General features: G+C 46.1%; 1 protein-coding gene across 13 annotated transcripts in view; it reads right to left on the bottom strand.

Moving 5' to 3' along the window:
- Positions 1 to 20,467, bottom strand: part of LYN (LYN proto-oncogene, Src family tyrosine kinase) — a 109,281-nt gene that overhangs the window by 23,653 nt on the left and 65,161 nt on the right. For all 13 annotated transcript variants that reach the window (XM_060419898.1, XM_042253797.1, XM_042253799.1 and 10 more), the window contains 6 exon segments: positions 18,250 to 18,348; positions 18,024 to 18,127; positions 17,517 to 17,666; positions 15,964 to 16,116; positions 6,305 to 6,487; positions 3,954 to 4,030 (listed from right to left, as the gene is read on the bottom strand). In XM_060419898.1, coding sequence (XP_060275881.1) covers positions 3,954 to 4,030; positions 6,305 to 6,487; positions 15,964 to 16,116; positions 17,517 to 17,666; positions 18,024 to 18,127; positions 18,250 to 18,348 — 766 coding nt within the window.

Raw genomic sequence — 20,467 nt, 5'->3', positions numbered from 1 at the left:
AGTCGGGTCCAACTCTTTGTGACCCCATGGACGGTAACCTACCAGGCTCTGCAGGCAAGAATTTCCAGGCAAGAATACTGGAGTGGGCTGCCATTTCCTTCTCTGGGGGATCTTCCCAACCCAGGGATTGAACCCGGGTCTCCTGCATTGCAGACAGACGCTCTACCGTCTGAGCCACTAAACAACAATATAAATGCTTTCAAGGTTGTTGGGCTTAAGTTAATGATGGAGGTAGAAAAGTTTATCATCCAGAAAGAGTTAAAGGAATGTTACTTGCTGCCATGATTATAACGGCAACTTTGATTTTCCCATTCTTACTGCAGTTTTGTTGTTGTTCAGTCGCTAAGCACTGTCTGACTTTTTGTGACCCCATGGACTGCAGCATGCCACAACTTTGTTATGGTGAAGGGGCTTGTGTAACTCAACGAAGCTATGAGCCATGCTATTCAGGGCCACCCAAGATGGATGGTTCATAGTGAAGAGTTCTGACAAAAGAAGGTCCACTGGAGGAGGAAATGGCAACCCACTCCAATACTCCTGCCTGGAAAATGCCATGGACAGTATTGCAGCTTTACTCACACATAACTGTGTGTTCTTTGACTTTGGGTACTTTTTATACCCCCCAAAGCTCAAGAAATGCCTTGATTCCCCTGAATTACAAGATGATTTATCTGACCTCCATATTGCAACTGTGAAGTCCCCACTTCCTTTCCTTCTCTGTTTGAGGAGTCTACAAACCCATTTCCATCTCTGCTGAAGGAAATTCCCACAGATTTCACCCACTCCTCTTTCCAAGTTCATTTTTTTCTCTTAAATGAGGCAAGGGCTGGAAAGCAGTTGGACAAAGTCTCTCTGGTTTGAAAGTATCAAACTTCCTTTGCAAAGGGGTCATTTTTCTACTTCAGCACAAGATGGTTTTAATACAAGAAAAGCACTGGATATGGCTAAGTTGGGATTTCTTAATCTCCACTAAGTGGAGAGGAAGACAGGTGGCTGGAGAGGTGGGTTGGTCGATGACACTGGGGTTCCGAGGAACCTTTCAGAACTCATCCTGAGACAGGAAGTGATGAAATCAGCTCTTACAACTCACTTCCTATCTTGATGTGCCCTGAGGGAGCTTGCGGAGGGGACAGGAGCATGGGGAAGTAGCTGGTGGGGAGAGGGAAGAATTGCTGAGAGGAGAGTCTGGGAAAAGTCCCAGCACTGCCCCTCACATGCCCCACCCCCACCCCCGTTTCCTTATTCTTCTGGGGCTGGGAATCAGTCAACTGGTTGATTTCTGCTCTCAGTCTCCCATTGCAAAAACTACTGAATTTAACCATAGCCTCTTGTGAACACTCAGTTTCCCAGATCTCTGATGCTACTGACAATGCAAACGGAAGAAAGAAAGTGTAAAAGCATTTTATAGGTTACTGATTGTTGAGTTCAAATACCACTCAGATTCACAATTCTTCCGCTTTGCCCATTTGCCACTTTCAACAGTCTAGTGGAGGTAAGGGTTGAGAAGACTGGATTACTAGGACACTGGCTGTCCCGAGTCACCCTACTGATTATTGGTATTTAGTCACTGAGTCGTGCCCAACTTTTTGCCACCCTGTCAGGCTCCTCTGTCCATGGGATTTCCCAGGCAAGAATACTGGAATGGGTTGCCATTTCCTTCTCCACGTGTCACCTTGGGGCAGCTTTATGAATATTTACTCTTCTCAAGTTATTCACTATGGGAAAGTGACAATGTTCATTACTGGCACACGATGGAGGGGAAAAGTAGAAACAATTCAGAGATGACTTTATTTGTACAGAGATGGTTTCAGAAAAGCCCGTGAAGACGGAGGAGTGTGGGGAACGCCAGTCACAAATAAAGGGAACTGACTATCACAGAGGGATGGGGTGGCCAGCACGGTCGACAGCGATCGGATGCGTGCGGTGTAGGATTTCAAACCGAAACTGAGGCATACATGCCCTACCCTCACTGCCAAGGTGCAGGTCCCTCCAGTGTTACAATAAGAAAAGCCACGAGCAGACGAAATGGATGACAACTAACAACAGACAACAGGAGATCTCAGTAGCTCTCCCTAGAGGGGAGGGCTGGGGGAGAGTTGAGGCGAGCTTTACCCATGAACAAAGATGGTCTCAAGGAGAACTGAGTGTCTGTGGAGGGTCCTTACAAGGACCTTGAGCTTTGTGCTGACCTCGCCTGCTAGGGGCTCCCTGGTGCTGCCGACCCTCCACAGACACTCAAATCTCCTGCTCTTAAGCTAGACGTGGTTCCCAGCAGTCACTGCTGGGAGAGCCAGCCTGAGACGGATGAAGAAGAGCATCATCCTGTGAGCTGGATGCAGGACGCTGGCTTGGACGGTGACCACGGTGGGCACCTCGATTGCTCCCTGGCCCCTCCTGGAACCCACAGTCTGAAAGTTAAAGATTAGAAAAGGAGGCCTTGACTTGAACCTTAAGAACTATGTCAAGATAAGGTTTTATAAGACAAAACCAGATACAAAGATAAGTGTGACAAGATAAGTCCTACCCAGACATAGCACACACCCCACTGTGCTAATTTCCACCCTACAGAATGGCAGGCAAGAATGCCGCTGAGAACCTGGACAGGGATGACCATCCAGGCCTCCAGGCCATGTGCCCTTCTCCTCCACAGCCCCCTTCCCCTTCTGAGAAGCAGGTGCACAAGCTCTTACGACGCCCCTCAACGTCCCCATACAACGGGGACTCCCATGTCACCAGCCTTGGCAGGGCTCCCCAGCCTCGTATAATGGTGCTGAGAGTGACACAGGCTCCTGAGCCTCTGCCTTCTCAGTCTCCTGACTCCTGTCCATGCGGGGTGCAGAGCTGAGCCCAAGTCATCTCTCCTCTCACTGCCCAGCAGTGGTTTTCAAAGCGTAGGTCTGGGGACTCCCCTGGAGGTCCAGTGGTTAAGACTGTGCCTTTCAATGCAGGGGGTGCAGGTTCAATCCCTGGTAGGGGAGCTAAGACCCCACATGCCTCTCGGCCAAAAGACCAAAACAAGCAATGTTGTAATGAAGTCAATCAAGACAAAAAATGATCCACATCAAAAAATCTTAAAAACAAACAAACGAACAAAAACTGTTGGCCCAGAGCCTGGGGTCCCACAGAGCCACACAGGGGCAGCTTAGAGAGTTTGAGAAGAGGGTTCAAAAGTCAGGTGGCCTCCCCAGACCCCACAACAATTTTGCTTCTTTCCACATTAGATATTGGAGTTGCAGATGCCGTTTGAATTGCCTACTGCGATAAGGAACCTGTAAAGAGCCCCAGCTGTGCAGACAAGGTGACGACTAAGCAGGACGACTTCCTCACTCACCTTTACTGCAGGAAGGGGGACAGTCGCCCCCAGGGTCTCTTCAGTGTGCCCCCTCTGGCTCTGAAGCACCCAGTTCACGCCAGCTCATTTGACTCTACCCTCAACACCTCTCCTTGCCACCTAGGCAGCCCGAGGCTAGTACTAGAAGTGTTACAAATGAACATTTCTCAGAATCCTAAAGACACATCCAACAAGGAGTGAAAGTGGGTTAGAGAGGGAAGTAAAACAGTTCTTCTGTTTCCCAGAACACTGAGGCATCAGAACTTAGTAACTTAAACACTACATATACATCACTGAGAAGGTGCCATGCTTATATTGCATGGAGTTCATCTCCAGAACGCATGAAAGTGATAGCTCAGTGGTGCTGTTTCTATCTTTCATGCAGAAATGAACACAAGTATAAAGAGGTGAACTGGGTCAGACACAAGAGGATCCATGTCACCACTCAACACGTGCACACACATTCCAAGAGAAACACCCATCTCCACCTCCAAGGACCTGTCCTTCGAAGGTCTACTAGGAAACACAACCCTAATGCCTTCCCCTTGAAAGTGCAGTTCCATCCCGAGTATGAAGCAGGGGGACATTTACAGTACTTTACAGCTGCTTTTTCATACGTCACCTGAGCAGAGAAGTCAATCAACTTCGGAAGCAGCACCTTGCCCCCCTCATCGCTCTTCAGGAAATCCAGCAAACTGCCTGTTGATGAAGAAGAGCAAATCAGTGCAGTTCAAACATGCACACACACAAAGAAATCCAAACAAAATTCAAATGATCATTCCTACTGGCAGCGCAGGGAGGAGGGATCAGGTGAAATGACTGCTTCACCATTCTGTGTGATCACAGTGCCTTTTCCTGGCGTTGGTCAAACCCAGTCCCCTCCTACCTGTCCCCTCAGACTTGTTGTGAGATGTACACGAGCTCCAGGTAAGAAAGGAGCATTTGCATCTGCCACCGTGGCCCGCGTCCTACAGGGCCTCTCTGGGACAAAAACCAGCCTGTTCTCCTGGCTGCGCGCTCCATGCCCACAGCAGGCACTCATCCGTGCCCAGCACGGATCTCAGGCACCACCCAGGTGCCCAGTGAGGATGTGATGAACCAACTGTGCTTTGGAGGAAAGTAAGATCTCACTTAAAAGGGAGCAAGTGTGCCCACCGGCATCGTCTCCAGCATCCCCGGACTTCATCTCGAAAACACGCCCTGCTCCTTCTTCTAGAACTTGTAGCACCAACTTGAGGGTGACTTTGGGCAAGTTCTGTACCTCGTCTGAGCCCCTGTCAAGTGGGCAGTTCCCAGGAACTCTACCACAGTCCACAGGAGGAGGGGTTTAAAGCATGTGCCAGGGTGATGGCAGGTAGTAAGCGCTCAATGGATCCGTAACACAGAACAGCAGTGCTCAGCCTAGACTGCAAGGAAGATGAGCGCGTTTCTCAGGGAAGACACCAAGTGCCATCTGGCATATAGTAACTGCTCAATACCAGGTGGGCACTGCTACCATTTACATTTATGGTTAAGAAACTGTTAATCAACCCCACAAGTATCTGTGAACTCCTGCTTAAGCGTCTGATCCTGAGCCTGGCTCCTGAACGGCAGCAACCTAATAGGTAGTAGGGCTTTTCCAAACTGTATTTATCTTTTTATCTTCGTTCTCTTGGCTGTGCTGTGCGGGCTGCTCTCTAGCTGCGGTACAGGCTTCTCACTGCAGTGGCTTCTCGTGAAGCATGGGCTCTGGGCGCATGGGCTTCAGCAGCTGTGGCTCCTGGGCTCCAGAGCACAGGCTCAGTGTCTGTGGCGCATGGGCGGAGTTGCTCCGTGGAATGTGGGCTCTTTCAGGATCAGGGATCGAACCCGTGTCTCCTGCACTGGCAGGAGAATTCTTAACCACTGAGCCACCAGGGAAGCCCTGATAGGGCTTAAAAAATATTCTTTTTTAGAAGGACTCTGGAGGATATTAATATTCTGAAATATTAACATATATTAAATAAGAAAATGCAATATTCATCTTTCTAACCTATTCAGTTATGGCATCACACTATAATCTCCATTCTCAGGAGGTCACTGTTAATTCTGGATAATGGCTTAGGTATCATCTTCGTTCCTTCTGAAGATTCTTTAGAAATCACGGGCAGTTTAATTAGCATTTCTCCTGAGCTGGAGGAAGAAGGATGATGACTTAAGATCCTTGATCTGAAGGGGACAGCAGTGGGAGAAAAGATGGCTGCTTGAAATCACTTCTTCAGGGATTCTGTGACAATGCAGGAACTTGACCTGGCCAAGTTTTTCAAATATTTATGTTTTAAAGTGTCATTCCGAACGTTTAGATAATGCTAAAGAGGACAAGGAACTGGTTTTCAGTTTTGAGAACTCACAATTGGAACCCCAAACAATAATACTCTTATTTGAAATCGGTATTTACTTATTTGACAAGTATGTCCAGGGGGCCGTCTAGGCTTAGGGTCTCATTCTTGAGGCCAGCAGGTACATTGAGATAAGTGCCCAGAAACTGGGAAGACAACATATTCCTTTTACAGCAGATGACTTCCAGGGAGGTGGCTTATGAAAGGGCTTCACTGTCCTGTGTTTTCTGATGTTTTTGTAATAAGCCTGTGTGCCAAGTTGCTTCAGTTGTGCCCGACTCTTTGTGATCCCATGGATTCTAGCCCACCAGGCTCCTCCGTCCATGGGATTCTCCAGGCAAGAATAGTGGAGTGGGCTGCCATTTCCTCCTCCAGGGGATCTTCCAGCCCAGGGATCAAACTAACATCTCTTATGTCTCCTGCATTGGCAGGCGGGTTCTTTACCACTTGTGCCAGCTGGGAAGCCCTTGGAGTGAGCCTGCTGCTGATAATCTGAATTATCTGAGGGGTCTCTGAATGTTTAAGTGTTCTCCTTCTGAGGGCTGGGCCATCACATGCCTGGGTGTCCTTTCCGAGGGCTGGGCCGCCACAAGCCCTAGTGGGGGCGGGTACTCACCCTTGGCCATGTACTCAGTGATGATGTAGATGGGCTCCTCCCTGGTGACCACGGCATACAGCCGCACCAGCTTGTCGTGCTGCAGCGTCTTCATGAGGTTGGCCTCCTCCAGGAACGCTTGCACAGACATTGTGCCTGGCTTCAGTGTTTTTACAGCCACTTTGGTGCTGTTGTTATAGTAACCTAGGGAGGGAAAAGAAGGGAGGTTATGATTCATCAAAAACTTCATGCAGACTTAGAAGAATATTTAGCTATAGACAGAAAAAACTTCTATAAACCCTATCGTGTTAACATTATCTAAAACCTTTAGGGACTTCCCTGGTGGTCCAGTGGCTAAGATGCTGAGCTCCCAATGCAGGGGACCCAGGTTTGATCCCTGGTCAGGGAACTAGATCCCACATGACACAACTAAGAGTTTGAGCCTTTGACTGTGTGGATCACAATAAACTGTGGAAAATTCTTCAAGAGATGGGCATGCCAGACCACTTGACCTGCCTCTTGATAAACCTGTATGCAGGTCAGGAAGCAACAGTTAGACCTGGACATGGAACAACAGACTGGTTCCAAATAGGAAAAGGAGTACGTCAAGGCTGTGTATTGTCACCCTGCTTATTTAACTTATATGCAGAGTACATCATGTGAAATGCTGGGCTGAAGGAAGCACAAGCTGGAATCAAGATTCCCAGGAGAAATATCAACAACCTCAGATATGCAGATGACACCACCCTTATAGCAGAAAGTGAAGAAGAACTAAACAGCCTCTTGATGAAAGTGAAAGAGGAGAGTGAAAAAGTTGGCTTAAAGCTCAACATTCAGAAAACGAAGATCATGGCATCTGGTCCCATCACTTCATGGCAGATAGATGGGGAAACAGTGGAAACAGTGGCTGACTTTATTTTTCTGGGCTCCAAAATCACTGCAGATGGTGACTGCAGCCATGAAATTAAAAGAAGCTTACTCCTTGGAAGGAAAGTTATGACCAACCTAGACAGCATATTAAAAAGCAGAGACATTACTTTGTTAACAAAGGTCAGTCTAGTCAAGGCTGTGGTTTTTCCAGTGTTCGTGTATGGATGTGAGAGTTGGAGTATAAAGAAAGCTGAGCACAGAAGAATTGATGCTTTTGAACTGTGGTGTTGGAGGAGACTCTTGAGAGTCCCTTGGACTGCAAGGAGATCCAACCTGTCCATCCTAAAGGAGATCAGTCCTGGCTGTTCATTGGAAGGACTGATGTTGAAGGTGAAACTCTGGTACTTTGTCCACCTGATGTGAAGAGCTGACCCATTGGAAAAGACCCTGATGCTGGGAAAGATTGAGGGTAGGAGGAGAAGGGGATGACAGAGGATGAGATGGTTGGATGGCATCATTGACTCGATGGACATGGGTTTGGGTGGACTCTGGGAGTTGGTGATGGACAGGGAGGCCTGGTGTGCTGCAGTTCATGGGGTCGCAAAGAGTTGGACACGACTGAGCGACTGAACTGAACTGAACTGAAGATCTCACATGCTGCAACTAAAAAGATCACGCGTGCTGCAACGAAGACCTGGTGCAGACAAATAAATAAGTGCTTAAAAATAATAATAAAAAGAAAAACAAAACCTATATATGTAACATTAGGGGGCTTCCCTGGTAGCAGCTCAGCTGGTAAAGAGTTCGCCTACAATGCAGGAGACACCGGTTTGACTCCTGTGTCAGGAAGTTCCCCTGGAGAAGGGATAGGCTATCCACTTGAGTATTCTTGGGCTTCCCTGGTGGCTCAGACGGCAAAGAATCAGCCTGCAATGCCGGAGATGTGGGTTCAATCCCTGGGTTGGGAAGATCCCCTGGAGAAGGAAATGGCAACCCACTCCAATATTCTTGCCTGGAGAATCCCACGGACAGAGGAGCCTAGTGGGCTACATACAGTCCATGGGGTCACAAAGAGTCGGCCATGAAATTGGTCGCAAAATGACTGAGCGACTAAGCACAGAACAGCACCTAACATTAGGGGCAACTGAGTAAAGGGTATATGAGAATTCTTTGTATTATCTTTATCAAAGAACTTAAAATTATTCTAAAATCAAAAGGTTTTTTTAATAAAACAATGGTAAACAAAGCTCCATATGCACTGTACCATTCTCTCTAATTAATTTGATTTTCTTAATTTCATTAGATTTTTTCTAATTGATAAAATGTTTTTATCCCAAGACAAAAAAGCCCACACACCATAAACCTATTAGATACTCTTACATACACACACACACACACACACACACACACACACACACACACACACAGACAACTGTCTGGAAGAAAATACACCAGAATACACTGAGTACTGGCTTAATTATGAGTGATTTAAATTTTGCTCACCATACCTTTAACTCTTTACCAACTTTACTACAATGAATATGCATTATTTTTATAATCAGAAAGAAAAGCTTTGCACCCACTCCAGTACCCTTGCCTGGAAAATCCCATGGATGGAGGAGCCCGGTAGGCTGCAGTCCATGGGGTCGCTAAGAGTCGGACACGACTGAGTGACTTCACTTTCACTTTTCACTTTCATGCATTGGAGAAGGAAATGGCAACACACTCCAGTGTTCTTGCCTAGAGAATCCCAGGGACGGGGGAGCCTGGTGGGCTGCCATCTATGGGGTCACACAGAGTCGGACATGACTGAAGCGACTTAGCAGCGGCAGCTGCTTTATTAACTGTAAAGTACAAAGAATACACAGGAGTCAAATAACTATTTCTCAAAGTTTTCAAAGAGAACTGGACACAGTGATTCTATGCAAAGGAAGGGCTCTGGGTTGAGCCACCTGGGAACCCCTGCCTACCCCACGCCATCTCACCCAGGAGATACAGCAGGAGTGCAGACAGCCCAGCACGGAAGATGCCCGTCTGGCTGGGTTAACCACAGCATTTCCCACGCTATCTCAACCTCAGAACACATCTTCATGTACCTTTTATCTCCCAGAACACACTTCGGGAAACACTGCCTCCTTAATATAGTTCCCCCAAGGCACTGATTTTCTGGGACCTGCCTCCATGATATGGTTACTTTTCCTTGCTTTAAGATTACTTTTGATGTGGACCCATTTTCAAAGCCTTTATTGAATTTGTTACAATACTGTTTCTGTCTTCTGTTTTGGTTTTTCGTCCGTGAGGCAGGTGGCATCTTAGCTCTCGAACCAGGGATCAAACCCGTCCCCCCTCCATTGGAAGGTGAAGTCTTGACCGTTGAACTGCCTGGGAAGTTCCCAATGATGTGCTTACTTTGGAGCTTGATTTTCTCCTGGAAAAGCCTTTTCTCGGTGGTTTGGAAAGCAGGAATAGAGGCAACCACATGCAGCTTTTCTTTCTGTTTCCCTAGTTCTCTTGGAAGGACAGGAAAAGGTGAGGATGGACTGGCAGATGGTCACCGCGAATCACCCTCTAGGTCACCTCTACCTGGTGTGTGGCAGCCTGACAGCCCCAGGCCCAAGAGAGACAAACATCTCAGAAACGGTGATGTGAAAACGTCCAGTCCCTTTTCAGGTCGCACGATTATCAGTACACACACAGCTCACACTCAGTGAAAACCAACAATGGCGGTCTCCAGAGGACCTCCCTGGTGTGGTTAAGAATCCACCTGCCAATTCAGGGGACATGGGTTCAATCTCCAGTCTTGGAAGATTCCACGTGTCGTGCAGCAACTAAGCTGTGTGCCAAACTACTGAGCCTGTGCTCTAGAGCCCTCGTGCTTCAACAAGAGTAGCCCCCTCACTGCAACGAGAGAAAGCCCATGTGCAGCAACGAAGACCTAGAGAAGCCAAAAAAACCCCACAAAATCTCCAGGAGAAAGAAACCACCACCCAGCAAGACAAAAATGACAAAGTCTGACAATCTTGAGCGCTGGCAGTGCTAGCCCCTTAGCAGGACAGCTGGGGCAATTCCTGCAGGTCCCTTCTGGGTTCTCATCTGAGCATCACTGAAACTGAGTTGTAAAGCTTCTATCTTCAACAGTATCCTCAATGGCCCTGGAAGGATGCTGACAGAGCAGGCTCCTTTCTAGAGCAGTTATACTGAGTGACCGCCCGCCTGACTGTGAACCTGTGTACACTGGTGGGGAGGGTGTAACCCAGAACAGCATCTATTGGAACTGAGGGCTTCCCACGTGGCTCAAGTGATCAAGGATTCAATCCCTGGGTCAGGAAGATCCACTGAAGAGGAAATGGCAACCTACTCCAGTAATTTTGCCTGGAAAATCCCATGGACAGAGGAGCCTGGCGGGCTATGGTCTGTGGGGTCTCAAAGAGTCAGACATGACTGAGGGGCCGAGCACTGGAACTGAAGATTCACATACCTGTGATCCAGTAAATCCACCCCGCTCATCTAGAGAAACTCATGTACCCTGGCACCAACCAGTGCAAAAACATTCACAGTAGCCTTGTTCCTAATAGCCAGAACATGGGAGTAACTCCAATGCCATTGATAAATGATAGGGTTTCTTTTATATAAAGTTTAAAACCGGGCAAAAATAAACTACTCTGGGTGCACACAGCCCCATACACAAAAGCAGCAGAACTACAAAGAAAAGTCAGGAAATGATCACAAAAGCCAGAACGGCAGCTGCCTTCGGGGGACAGGTGGGGTTGTGGTCGGGAAGGGGAGAACGGGGGCTTCGGGTGTGATTCAGTGGTCACCACACAGGTTTTCATGCTGTCAGTAGCTGTGAAAGCGAACGCTCGTGTGGTAGGCACTTTTCCGACTGCTTCTTATACTGCATGTTACAGCGACAGGAGAGAGAGAAGCAGGGCTGGCTGGTCTCCTTTTGTCATCACAAAAGCCATGGGACTCACCGAGACTTTTCACAGAACATGAAGTTATGGGTCAAGGATGAGGAAAAAAAAAAAATGCTCTCCAAGCATAGGGGAAAAAAATCACCAGGAAATACTGCAGCTGCTAAAGATATTAAAAATGCTGATAAGGAGTTTGAAAAGAGCAGCAATTAAAACAGCTGTGTCAAACCCAGCTGAGTGCAGGACAGCAGCTTCCACACATGGCTGCTTAGGGCTGTGACGTTTGCACGACAGGGCAGCTTTCCATCTACACCAAAGGCGTGAGTTTTACTCAGCGCTAAGCATCAAATCGTACTTGACCAATACACTGCCCGGTATGGGCAGGTTCACAGGGGTCACAGAGAGTGGCATGATAGATGGAAATATACACATGCTACCATGTATAAAACAGATGAATAGCAAGGACCTACAAGGAACTCTACTCAATATTTTGTAAAGACCTGTATGGGAAAAGAATCTGAGAAAAAGATTCTTATACATAGCTGAATCGCTTTGCTAAACTACCACAACACTGTAGATCAACTGTACTTGAATAAAAAATAAATTTGTAATAATAAATAAATAAAAGGAAGCTGCAAAAAATTTTTTTTAATCTTTTGAAGGAAGTAAATAATTTTTTGTGGGTGCTGCTTTGCCATAGGTAAAGCAGAGAGCGCTCCAATGCAGGTGTGGCTGCCTCGTTACACCACAGGACGAAGGTGGCTTCGTTAATACAAAAAGATGAATGCAGTCGCTTTTAGAAGCTGGCTGGTGAGTCATTCAGTGCAGTTGGGTCCCATGAAGATGGATCAAGCGAACTTCAACGCAAAATCAGTTTCCTTTCTTTCGCAAAGTCTCTTCAGAGACTGAGCGGGAACAGGAAATGTCACGCTTTGTGTCACTCATGGGTCAGTTCCCTCAGTGTCCAGCGGCCCGAAGAGGAAAACGGGTCCCCGAACCAGACGGCCGAGGATCACACGGACCAGAGGAAACAGCTGGAGGGACAAACCCCTCTCTCTTTTCTCCCCACCCCTGCTCCCCCCAGATCAGGGCATTTCCTAGTATTTGTCCACTGTGCTTCGGACGAGAAAATCCAGACCATAAAGTGTGCCTGGGAGCCTCTGAGTCATTTCTCACGCTTCACGATAATGTTCACTTACTTGATTAACAGGGATGCAATTTTTAATCTGCTGTCCTTTTTCTATCCATCAGCAAAGGCAGCCAGCTTATTTATCCCTCAAGGAGTTAAAGCTAATTGCCAGCAGCTCTAAGCTGCACAGACAGACCTTGCTTTTACACAGAGCCTTGATCAGAATGAGACGTGCAGACACACAAGGGAGGGGCACATCCTTTGACCTGATTTGTAGCACATCACTCCCCTCTGTTCCTTTGGTTTTATTTCCAGCATTCCCCTGCTAAATGCATTCAACAAACTGACGTAATTTCAGCAGCGAAGGAAGAGCTCCCTGGCTGGCAGCCAGGTTCACAGAACCACACTTGCACAAGACCCCAGAGCAAAACTATTTTTCTCCTCTTCTTTCTTTTCCTTCCTTCTCTCCCTCCCTCTCTTTCTTTTCTTTCTTTAATACAAAACTAGGAGGAAAGCACCATTTAAAAACAAACAACTTTCAGCATCAACATTCCAGCGGTGATATTATACTATAGTGTTGCAATATGTTACTTTTGGGAGAAACTGAGTAAAGGCTACATGGGACCTCTCTGTATTATTTCTTTTACATCTATAATAGCTTTATTGAAATATAATTTATATGCCACATTACCTTCCCATTTAAAACATACCATTCATTGGTTTTGGTATATTCAGATTTGTGGTACCATCACCACAATCAATTATAAGGACATTTTCATGTCCCCACCCCCCAAAAATGGTCCCTATTAACAATTACACTGCCATCCCCCACACCTGAACCAACCACTCATTTCCTTTGTCTCCACAGAACTGCCTTTTACAGACATTTCACATAAATGGGAGTCATCTAACACATGGTCCTCTGTGTCTGGTTTCATTTCTTTATTATTGTGTTTTCAAGAGTCATCCATGTAGCATGTGTCAGGGCTTTCTTTTTATTGCCAAATAATATTCCATCACAAGGAAACACCACATTTTGTTTATCCATTCATCAACTGATGGACATTTCCGTTGTTTACACTCTTTGGTTACTATGAATAATGCTCTTACTTATGAACAGTTGTATAAAAATGTTTGTGTGAACAGATATTTTCATTTCTGTATTATTGCAGACAACTGCGTGTGAATCGATAGTTATCTCAAAATAAAAAGTTTAATTGAAACTACCCAAGAAACAGCTCATGTTGAGGGGGGACATTCTGGGCAATTTCTCCCCTCTATGTCATAGTCTTTGCTCTAATTTATCAGACTATCTTCATAATATAATTATTTAAAATAATAACAACAGTTCTTAAATGCTGTCAACTATATTAAATGATTACTTGCATCACCTCATCTTGTTTTTACACCATCCCTATTTTATTGTTGCTGAGCCACTTGAGAGTAAGATGCTGTTGTTCTGTTTGATTTTAAGGAGGTCTACCAGATTTCTCTATTTTAAATGTAACATTTTAATTCCCTGTTGTAACTGATGTATTCATTACCTTAGGGGAGATTCTTTAAAATTGTTTAAATATCCAAAAGTGCTATCCTCAGATGGTTTCAGCATCACGTGCTCATCTGATTCTCATCCCTTTTAGAAGCCATCACCTCTCTAAAAGCAGCAGCGTCTGTCCTCTGACCCGCCTCCACCCTCCCCAGCGCCCCCACCCAACCCCAAACATGGTTATTCCAACCTCCGCTCAGTCTGGGAACTAGGGACTCTGCCCTCCCTCCTTGGCCTGTAGGCAATAATGGAACCAACCATCATTCTGTGCCTCTGAGGGATGCAGGAAGACACAGCATCGCTTAGTACTTAGATGCTATTCGTGACCCAGGGCATAATCTGGACAAAGTCATGGTAAACACTGGGAAATTCAAATGAGAGACGTTCTACAAAAGGAAAAACCTGCCATGAAAGATGGAGACAGGCCAAGGGACTCTTCCAGATTCAAGGAGACTACAGACAGATCAGTTAAAAGCAAACTCTAGATTCCAACAGCCCCGGGGACATCACTGGGACAATGAGGGGAATTAGGATGTCGACTCTACATTAGACTCTGCAGATCAGTGCAGAACTTCCTGAATGTGACCACCGTGCGGCCTGGTACCACAGTCCTCTGAGGAGACGCCTGCGTGAGCGTTCAGGGTTGAAGGGCGTCGCATCTGCACCTTACTCTCAAGTGGCTCCGCAAAAATAAAACATGTCTGTGTGTGTATGTATAGAAATGATACAGGAAATATAGCAAAATATTAACTGGTGAATCTAGGTGAAGAAGATACAATGTATATTATACCTGCTCCTACTCTGTGGACTTGGAAAAACTATATTAAAAAATAAATGCAAATATCTCAGGGGAGAAAGAGGTGACAATTTTTTAAAAAATGAGTAGATCCCAGTTAAGACAGTTCCTTAAAAAGTTAAGCACAGAATGATGTGACTCAGCAATTTCACTGCTAGGAGAATGTATATCCCTAAGAAAATGAAAACACCTGTCCACACAATAATTTGCACATGAATGTTCAAAGAAGTATTATTCATAATAGCCCAAAGATGGAAACAAGCCAAAGGTCCAGCAACAGATAAGTAGATAAGCTGTGGCATACCCATACATGGAATAGTGTTCGCTCATAGAAGAAAGAAATTCTGACAAATGCGGGTGAACCTTGAGGACATCATGCTGAGGGAGATAAGCCAGACACAAAAGGACAAATGTGTGTAGGATCCCACTGATGCGAGAGCCCTAGAGTATCACAGTCATAGAGACAGGAAGTAGAGTGGTGTCCAGGGGCTGGGGAAGAGGGCGTGGGGGTAAGTGTCTGCATTATGGGTACAGGGCTTCCTTCTGGACTGATGGAAATATTCTGGAACTAAATAGAAGTGGTGACTGTACAATATGAATGTGAGTTGTTCACTGTAAACTGACTGACCTTATGTTACATGAATTTTACTTCAATAAGAAAGGAAAGGTGAACAGAGCAAGGAGGAGGAGGTGATGATTTAGGCAGCAGAGGGGGGACAGAGGCACACCTAGAGCAAGATCACGCCCCCGGTCTGTGGACCTGATTGGAAAGAGTGCCACGTACTCACACAGATCCCAGTGAGCAAGGTGAGGCTGTGTACTCATGATTTAGCCTGATTCCATTATCATGTTCCCAGAGAATTACAGCACAGTAAGAATTAATTATGGACTTTCCAGGTGGTGCTAGTGGTAAAGAACCTGTCTGCCATTAGAGGAGATGCAAGAGATGCAGGTTCGAGCCCTGGGTTGGGAAGATCCTCTGGAGGGGGGCATGGCAACCCACTCCAGTGTTCTTGCCTGAAGAATCCCATGGACAGAGGAGCCTGGTGGCCTACGGTCCATAGGGTCGCAAAGAGTCAGCCTTGACTGAGTGACTGAGCACAGGCGCCCAACTGTTCCTTTCCCCGAGATGCCTGCACTTAACCGTATGTCCAAAGAATCTGCTGATGAGAGAGTCAGAAAGAGTAGACAGATAAGCCAGGATAAGCGCCCACTGCCCCTTCCTTGTAAACACTCATCCAACAAGAGAAAGCCTAAGTCTCAGAGAAGATGAAGAGTCTAATCATGAGGACTGTGTGGGCTTGTTCTTGGCACCCGGTGGACAGAGGGAAATGAAAGCATCAATGGTTCTGAGAAAACTGATAGAAATCAGCTGGAGCCCTTACTTCTCCAGAAGGGACTCAGGCTCCAAAGCCACACACTCACCCATCCAGACTTCCCCGAACTGCCCGGCGCCTAGCCTCTTCACCAGCTTGATGGACTCTCGGGGGATCTCCCAGGCATCCTTGTCCCATGGCTTCTGTGGTTTGGGGCTAATGCACGCCTTCTCCAATCTCCGGCACAAGCCATCTGACTGCTCTAATTTCAAAGAGAAAGTAAATGTGGAAAAGTCATCCTTTGTATTTTACCAGTATCTACAGAGAAATCTGAACTATGAGTTTTATCATTTCCAACTCGCCAAGGTCTACAAACTTAAAATGTTTATGGGTGTATCTTCTGTGAAACCATGACTTGAAATTCTTAAATGAAAGACAATGTAAGATGCACTTGATTTGATTCATCAGTAATACTAATCTATGAAAATAAAAACAATAAAATAAATAGACAAACATAGGCTGGCAGGTTGTCACACTTAATAGACTATAGTTTTAATTACTGAGTCTGTGTAAACTCTTCAGGGCACAATGGTGGGAACTTGGTCAGGTCACCAGGGGACACCCCCCCCCCCCCAGCCTCAGAACAGAGCCAGGGCTCCACAAGTAATCAACACATGTGCCAGACGAATAACTTGATGGGGGTAGAGAGAGGGAAGGACTTACTACTCTAGAGTACTTGCTCTCTCCATACTTGGGGACATAAGCAAAGTTTATGTGTATTACCTTAGAGCAGCTTGAAGAAATAAGCAGTAACAGCTTCCCACTACAACTGATCTCAAACACAAAGGGAATATACCTAAAGGCTATTCAGGGGATCAGCCTAGCAAGGCTGTAGGGCAAACTGGGGACGAAGGACCACTGACTGGCCACTTCTAATTGTTTTGGTGTTATTGTTGTAATTTCTGTTTTCTTTTACCAAGGGTACGTATTACTTTTATACACACACATACATATGTCTACACTAGAACACAGATCTACAGATCTGCATTCCTAGCCTGGATATTAAAAAGATGTGTTGTAAAATCATGCACTATATGAAAATAATAGTCATTTCTATCTTTGTAATTTTTGAACATTAACTGTTAAACAGCACAGGCTAGGTGGGAAGGACTAGGATAATTATACACAAAGATCAAATCTGACTTTGAATGCTTGTGTGTGCTTAGCTGCTCAGTCGTGTCCGACTCTTTGTGGCCCCATGGACTGTATAGCCCACCAGGCTCCTCAGGCCATGAGCTTTTCAAGGCAAGAATACTGGAGTGGGTTGCCATTTCCTCCTCCAGGGGATCTTCCCAACCCAGGGACTGAATGGGTGTCTCTTGTGTCTCCTGCATTGGCAGGTGGATTCTTTACCACTAGTACCACTGTTGAATGTATAGTTATAGGTTACTTTAGGACCAGTTACAGAATATGATCCTGCAACTTTATCCAAAAGAAATATGATTCTTCTTTCTAAAGAGGCTACCAGGAAAACTACTAGAGTTCGTCAATGAATTCTGTAAAGTTTCAGGATACAAAAATTTTTTATATAAGTTTGACATAATATATGTATCATAACAGATGTATCTTTCTTTTCTTGTCTGACCTTGTGTTTTCACTTACTTTGATAATGCTTAATCATGTCACTGATACAAGGAAAAGTGATTCGTGGGGAGATGTAATAACCCCCATTGTCCAGACTTCTGATTTTGTAGTGCTTAATCACATCACCGTGCACAGGGTCACAGTCTCTGACAGACAGAGAATAACTTCCTGCAGAGAAAGAATTACAAGCAAAGATTACACTTATATTTTGTAAACAAGATTGGCATTATGGGGAGGGAAGTTTTGGGAGTTTGGGATTAACAGATGCAAACTATGACACATAGGACAGATAAACAACACAGTCCTACTGTGATATACCAGAACAGAACAGAGTATGAAAAAGACGGCATATATGTATAACAGAATCACTTGGCTATACAGCAGAAATTAACCCAACACTGTAAATCAACTATACTTCAATAAAACAAGATCTGCCCACAATTCTTTTTCAACAGAATTCTAGAATCATTTCTAAGAATGATTTCCTAAACAGCATTTGATAAGAGGCCTTATGTCACTTCCTACCTTTTAATGTCTCGCTTTCTCTGATCAGGAAAGCTCCAGCGCTGTTCCCTGGGGCCAGAAGCTGCCTTTCTGCATCTTTCCTGGTTATATCCTTGAAAAACCACCTGTGAAGACATATTAACATCCCATGGCTGTTGTAATCCCGGGGAGAAAAAAGATGAAGAAAACGCAAGAGATCCAGCATGTCACACAGAACCACTCCAGACCACTCCACGAGGGGACTCACTCTTCCGTTTCCAAGGTGTTGACTTTGGCCACATAGTTGCTGGGAATGAAACCTTCTTTCTTTGTCGAAATGGACTTGGCTTTCCACCACTCTCCGTGCCTGGAATAGAAACCTGCATCAGAAAGGGTTTGTCGGACTTCCCTGATGGTAAAGTGACTAAGAACTACCTTGTAATGCAAGGGATATGAATTCAATCCCCCGCCAGGCAACTAAGATCCTGCACGCCATGGGGCAGCCTAGCAAGTGCTTGTGCCTCCAAGAAACGGGCCACACGCCACAGCTAAGACTCGACGTGGCCAAATAAACACGCATTATAAAAAGAAAAAAAGGGTTTGTATTCAATGACTCAAGAACTACAAGAGCAATTGTCTTAAGGTGTTTGTCTTGAGGGGTGTGGGACAGTAGGGAAGACCCTGGGACCCCAGAATGCAGGGGGAAAGTTAATGTGTCCTGATGAAATACAAATATGTTTAGTGAAGGATGCAAAGGAAAACAGCCTCAGGACTGAGGTGTGGGTCTCTGTGCTCAGAGCTGCTGCATAAGAGTTGGTGAAAATGGTTTCCATCTTGCAGAAACAGAGTTCTTAACTTCCCCGGGGATATCTACAAAATGGGCTTCCCTGGTGGCTCAGAGGGTAAAGAATCTGCCTGTAATGCAGCAGACCTGGGTTTGATATGTGGGCTGGGAAGATCCCCTGGAGGAGGGCATGGCAAACCACTCCAGTATTCTTGCCTGGAGAATTCCCAGGAGAGAGGAGTCCATGGGGTCACAAAGAATTGGATACCACTGAATGACTAACACTTTCACTTTTCACACTTACAGAAATGGGAGTCAAGGGAATAAAAGGTCATAGTTCTTAAGTTATAAACGCCTTTGTTGAAATAGCTAGTGTCCATAGGCTGATGCCATGGGACAAAAAAGAAAACCATAGATCAGTCCCAAGCAGATGAGCCTCATTACCACCTCACATCTCCTGCGAGAGGCATGGAGCCAGGGAAGGAGCTGGGGAAGGAGGAACGGATGGTCGCCAACGGATGAGCCTCAGCTGTGTTCCCATCAGGTTCCCACACCCAGATGGGACCCTCATCTGGCAAGACATGAAGGACAATTTCAACTGGCACTCGGCTGTGGTACACTACACGCCTGTGCCATATTTATAAAAGGCACACACACACATAAGCCATTTCTGGTTTCCAAGCGAGACACTAAGATACAGAGTTAAAATGACTTGTCACGGTCACACAGCGATCAAGTGGCAAGGACAGAATGAGGCTCAAGTTCACATTCAGCCAGTAATGGACAACCCCTCTCAGCTACTCAACACCTTATACTTAATAAGGGCCTCTCTCCTCCAGCCAACCAAGGGTCTCCTGTTGGCAGGCCAAGGTGATGCTATATGAGGAGTAGTAGAATTACTGAAGTTCCTTATTCTCAGCTCAGTCCTGAGCCCTGTGAGTCAACCTGGAGGGGTCAAGAAAACGATGTCCAAACATCTTCACAGAAGCACTAAGTGCTGAGCAGGGGCTTTCCCGGAGATGACCGCTGCCTCGGTGCCCCACCCTGATGACTCACACCCAGTTGGACCCATACACTCAGTGTGAATTTGAGGAAAATAACAAAGTAAAAACGACATTAAAAGAACATGCAGGGACTCCCCTGGTGGTTCAACGGTTAGGAATCCACCCACCAATGCAGGGGACACGGTGCGGATCCCTGATCTAAGAACTTAGATCCATGTGCCTCGAGGCAATGAAGCCCACCCACCACAACTAGAGAGCCCGTACCCTGCGACTACTGAAGCCTGTTACACTCTAGAGCCCATGCTCTGCAACAAGAGAAGTCGCTGCAGTGAGAAGCCTGTACATTGCAACTAGAGAGTCGCCCCTGCTCACAGCAACTAGAGAAAGCCAGAGAGCAGCAACAGAGACCCAGCACAGTCAAGAATAAATTTTAAAAACATTAAAAAAAAGAAATGCAAATTCTACATAGATCTAAGCCTCTTAAGGCAGCACAGATGGATAAGGAAAGACAATGGTGTTTGGTTTCAAACGAAAAACTCTTGGGAACTGCTCACAGTAAAGCCGAGGAGGAAAATCCCTCTGGCCCTGCTCCTTTTGGCAGCAACAAGGCTGGAGTTCCATGCCCACCCCCAGAGGGGTGTCTGCCGTGCCACTGGCGGCCAAGCCCGAGGAGGGGGATAGGCTTCGGGACTTGGTGC

Source organism: Ovis aries, chromosome 9 (assembly GCF_016772045.2).
Source record: "Ovis aries strain OAR_USU_Benz2616 breed Rambouillet chromosome 9, ARS-UI_Ramb_v3.0, whole genome shotgun sequence".
Taxonomy (NCBI): Eukaryota; Metazoa; Chordata; class Mammalia; order Artiodactyla; family Bovidae; genus Ovis; species Ovis aries.
Note: the sequence above shows the minus strand (reverse complement) of the source record. Positions and strands in the feature narration are given on the sequence as shown.